The 4,671-nt window shown below is 30.3% G+C and overlaps 1 protein-coding gene across 1 annotated transcript in view; it reads right to left on the bottom strand.

Moving 5' to 3' along the window:
* LOC134230064 (uncharacterized) overlaps positions 1-211 on the bottom strand; it is a 17,803-nt gene extending 17,592 nt beyond the window's left edge. Inside the window, exon 1 of the mRNA XM_062711838.1 lies at positions 138-211. Within this exon, the coding sequence (XP_062567822.1) occupies positions 138-205 (68 nt within the window). The 5' untranslated portion in view covers positions 206-211. The remainder of the gene's footprint in view (positions 1-137) is intronic.
* Positions 212-4,671: the final 4,460 nt, after the last annotated feature.

The following is a 4,671-nucleotide window of genomic DNA, read 5'->3' as shown; positions in this document are numbered from 1 at the left end:
CCTACAATGGTCCTTTGTTTGATATAATCAAAACAAAAAGCATAGTCATGCCTATTTTTAATAAAATTCATATGATTAACAATGACATTTCAATTTATACAAAGAAAACTAATCATTAAAACATTATAAACACTTACTTTGTTAAAGAAACCCCGATTAACGCTACAAAAGTAAATAAGTAACTAATCATTTTGAGGTCGTTCATCTGGAAATCGAAACTAATCATGTCATATATTGACTCGCGTGCCCGAACTAAAATTTCGTATGCAGTCGCTATCTTTTCACGAACTATGCAAACATAAGAGTATAGAAAAAATGGTATTTATTTTTTGTCTTTATTTATCAAATGATAGGAAATATATTTTAACAGTTTTCTTTTTATAGATCAGAAATTACAGAATAGAACACATGCTCTTTATGATCGGGATCGATTTTCTTCAATAAAATATTGGCGGGAATTCGGTGAAACAGACTCAGCAGCTGAGAAAAATAGGCTAGCCTATCTACGGCTGGGATCAGACCGACCGTCCGGATGATTGAATTGGTACATGTATGAATAATGATAAATATTTATTGATTCTAAAATGTACCTTACCTTGATTTCTAGTGCGTACAGTTTTACAGTATTGTTTTGGTCGGTTGATGAAATCTGCGAGGTTTAAGTAAATATCCTCATTTATCCTGGCGTATCGTATCTTCGACCTAATTAGATGTTATTTATTAGGCATAATTTATTGTAAACTTTACAGAATCTGAAAAAAAATTAGGGCTTAAAGGGATTGCAAATGTGTCTATTAATAAAATAATATAACCCCAATTGCAGTTTTGTGTAAACTTATTTCATTTGTATGCCATAATATGGATAGGGTACAGTAGGGGGAGGTTGCAATTTTCCTTTAAAAAATATTAGCGTCCTGTGTTTTCGACCTATTTAAATATGTTAAAGTATGAACACCCAATCTGTATGCCTAATCCAAATGCAAAATACATAAAAATGTAAACACCATTTTATATATCTTATACCTTATTTTGTCTTAAAATTTAGATGTTTGTCATTCCAGCAGTCTCTGAATTTGCCCACTGGACACCAGTCAATGCTTTGCCTAGGTCCAAGAGTGGATACCTACTTAAATTGCCAAAATTCTGAAATTGTTACAGGCCGTTGACTGGTTTTGGGTTTTGGCTAGGTGAGATATGGGATTGGTGTACAGGTTTGGAAAGAACTATGTATTAATTCTTTGAAACCAGTGTTTATTATACATGTACTGAAGTTAAATCTGGGAAAAATTGGAAATAATTTGGAAAATAAAAACGTTTTATATTAAATATATATGAAAACATCTTTTTAATATCAAGAAGACCAGAACCTCTGGGCAGATTTTGATTAAACTATGGTAGTATATAAATTAAAGAATGAGGATGTACATACATATAATATATGTAAACATGTTTGACAAAAAAATTAATATTTCTTGATGTTACCAAACATAAAAGGGCTTTATAATGTATTGAGATTACTCTAAACTGATTATTAAAATTTTCAAATTGATAACTTGCACCTGTGAAATCATTTTTAATAGTTGATGAAATTAAAAATATTGTTTTGCTATTAACTGAAAACTATAAGATTTTGTTGTAGATTGTCAACAGTCAGACTGGAGGATGCAGTTCCTCCTACTAGAGGTGGGATGCAACGGGATTGTGGGACAATTCTTGTGAAGGGATTTACACCAGGATCATTTGAGTATACTTTTGTAGAGAGAGAGAGAGAGAGAATTTCCTCAAATGTCTGGGTAAGGAAATTATTTAAGCAACAAATGGCATCCATATGGGTTAAAAAATATGAAGAATAGTTAAAGGTGCATCATCAGTATCATTTTGTGCATGGGCACTGTTGTAAGCACTGCTTATGTTTTTCAGCCGATATATGATAAAAAGTGAGGAAATCTGAGTGGTTTCTGACTGAGACTTGATAGCCCCAGGGTTTCTGGAGGTTGTAGTGGACATGCAGTACATAAACTACCAATGATGGGACTAGCTATGATGCCTCTATACATCCAAGATGTACACAGGTTAGTAAAATTAAATTTACTGAACCTTTTTGGTTGAAATTGATGAAAGTACATGTAATTAATTGTTGATCAAAAACAATCACTTATCAAACTGCATGTATTTAGATGTTAAAATATGATGCATAGATACCAATTATAATGTTTAGATATAAATTATATTAAATTATGCATATAAAAACATATGTGCTTTTATCTTGGTTATTATCTATTCTATAAGACTAAAAAGAAAAAAAAAATTAGCAACTACGTTGGATCTAAGGGCGAAACGATTACACATGTAAACGGTGAAGTTTCAATTAAATTCTCTAAACGTTTACAAATTGAGTAAAGGTTTACAGGAAGGCTAATATCAATGTCTATCAGAAAAAACCTTTCATCCAAACAAGTTGTTTTATTTCATATTTACCAAAGAATGCACACTCTGTGTCTGTTACAAACATTTTTTTTCTGTTATAATCGATACCGGAAACGTAATATTAAACAAAACTATATATATCTAGAAACCAATATGGTCTAAGATATTTAATTTCGATTTCCAAGAAGTGAAAACTAGCGATGTATTATTTCATTTTTCCAAGTATATGTTCTAAAATAAATAAATAAACAGCAATGACAACTCATACTTACATTATAGTGAAAGAATGGTTTATTAAATTAGTGTTTCATGAGTAAGTAGCCATAAAAATTCAATACATAAAATTCTCCCATTTAAACGGTACCGTTTCGTTTACTGCTGTTCGTTTAAACATTTACAAAACTCGGTAAATGTCTCATATATCAAATATTTGTAAGAAAGCAGCTCGACAATTAAATGTGTTAAAACGTGTCGGGAAACATCTTTGTAAACTGGGTAAACTTACCATCTATCACTCCTTTATAATGTCCAACTTTAGTTATTGTCCTCTGGTATGGCATTTTAGCAGTGAACAAAATTGCAAAAAAATAGAAAAAATTCAAGAGCGAGCACTAAGATTCATATATAATGACTACACAAGCAGTTATGACCAGCTCCTAGAAAAATCAAATCTCCCCTCACTGAAAATCAGGCGTATGAGAGCCATGGCCCTTGAAGTTTTCAAAATTATGAACAAGCAAAGCCCACTGTTCCTGCAAGATTTAGTTCAACAGCGAAATTCCACATACAATTTTAGGTATCAAAAGACTCTCGAATTACCTAGGCCAAGAACCACTAGGTATGGGAAACAGTCATTCAGCTATGCGGCTGCTACGTTGTGGAATTCTCTACCAAATCATGCTAGGGAACTTTCCACCCTCAGCCAATTTAAAACTTTCATTGAGACATGGACGGGGGAAAAATGCAAATGCAGTTCCTGCAGAAACAACAGCGTGGGGCTGCATAGCTGATGAGACAATATTTATCTGTTATTTATTCACTTAGTTTAGAAACAGCTGAATTTTCATTTATTTTTGAAATCTTTCATTTGCTTTGATGATACCAACTCATTTTATTTCATAGTTTTCTAGTGTTTCTTTTACTTTTTTTTTTTTTTTTTTTTTTTTTTTCTTTACCCTCACAACAATGCATATCTTGCCTATGTAGGTAGGGATTGACCCAATCACTAGGCAGGATGTGTATTGATGAGGAACATAAATTATTTCTAAATTACTGTTATTATTTTTTTTTTATTTTTTTTTTTTTTTTTTTTTTTTTTCCCCTTCTTCTTTCTCAAATTTGGTTTAGCTATGTCTGTGTGAATTTTTAATTTTCTAAACTTTCAAATTTATTTATTTATTTATTATAATTATTATTAATAATACATTTAGTTATTTTTTTATCTGAATTTATGGATTAAACTTAGTGCTTAATTTTTATTATTATCATATAACTTTTATTTATTTATTTATTTATAATACTCACGTTATATTTATTTTTGTTCCTCTTAATGCAATCGTATTGCTTTTCAATTTGTCTATTTTTTCTTTAACTTATTCTAATGAAATAATAAATTCTTATAATTTGTTAAATTCTTAAAATTCGTTTTATTTGTCATTTGTATGTGTATATATGTACATGTGTTTTTGCATGTTAATTTATGCTGTAAATGTTTTCCTGTGATATTTTAACTGTGATAGTCGGTTTAAGAGCTCTACAGAGCTCATGTTTCTTGTTATGTATTGTATACAATGCCGACTTTAAATAAAATTTACTTACTTACTTACTTACTTACGTTTCACCCCTAGTTGGATCTGTATTGAACAATTTGACCATTTGAGATTTCAAAGTGACATTGCATTGACCTGTTAATGATAATTTAAAAACTAATATGGTCACGTTTCAACGTAAACAAGTTAATTTAGAAGGTGAGAAGAAAAAGAATTTTAAATTTTGTTTTATCAGTTGTTGATAATGGATCCCTGTGGTTACTAGGAAATTGGATTATCCGATATGCCTTTAGGATATTATTTTAAATAAATAAAAACACATAGTTGCTTCAGTGCTTTTTGGTTTGATTTAATTGTGCATACCTTATAGTTTTATTGATTGTTATTGAAGTAGGTGCTATAAAGTTGCTGATTATATTGAGCAGGAAGTTAAAAAAAATAAGTCCACCAAACATGGGGCAATAAAGTTTACACA

Source organism: Saccostrea cucullata, unplaced genomic scaffold (genome assembly GCF_032062105.1).
Source record: "Saccostrea cucullata isolate Sc308-1 unplaced genomic scaffold, CSIRO_AGI_Scuc_v1 ctg218, whole genome shotgun sequence".
In the NCBI taxonomy this organism is placed as follows: Eukaryota; Metazoa; Mollusca; class Bivalvia; order Ostreida; family Ostreidae; genus Saccostrea; species Saccostrea cuccullata.
Note: the sequence above shows the minus strand (reverse complement) of the source record. Positions and strands in the feature narration are given on the sequence as shown.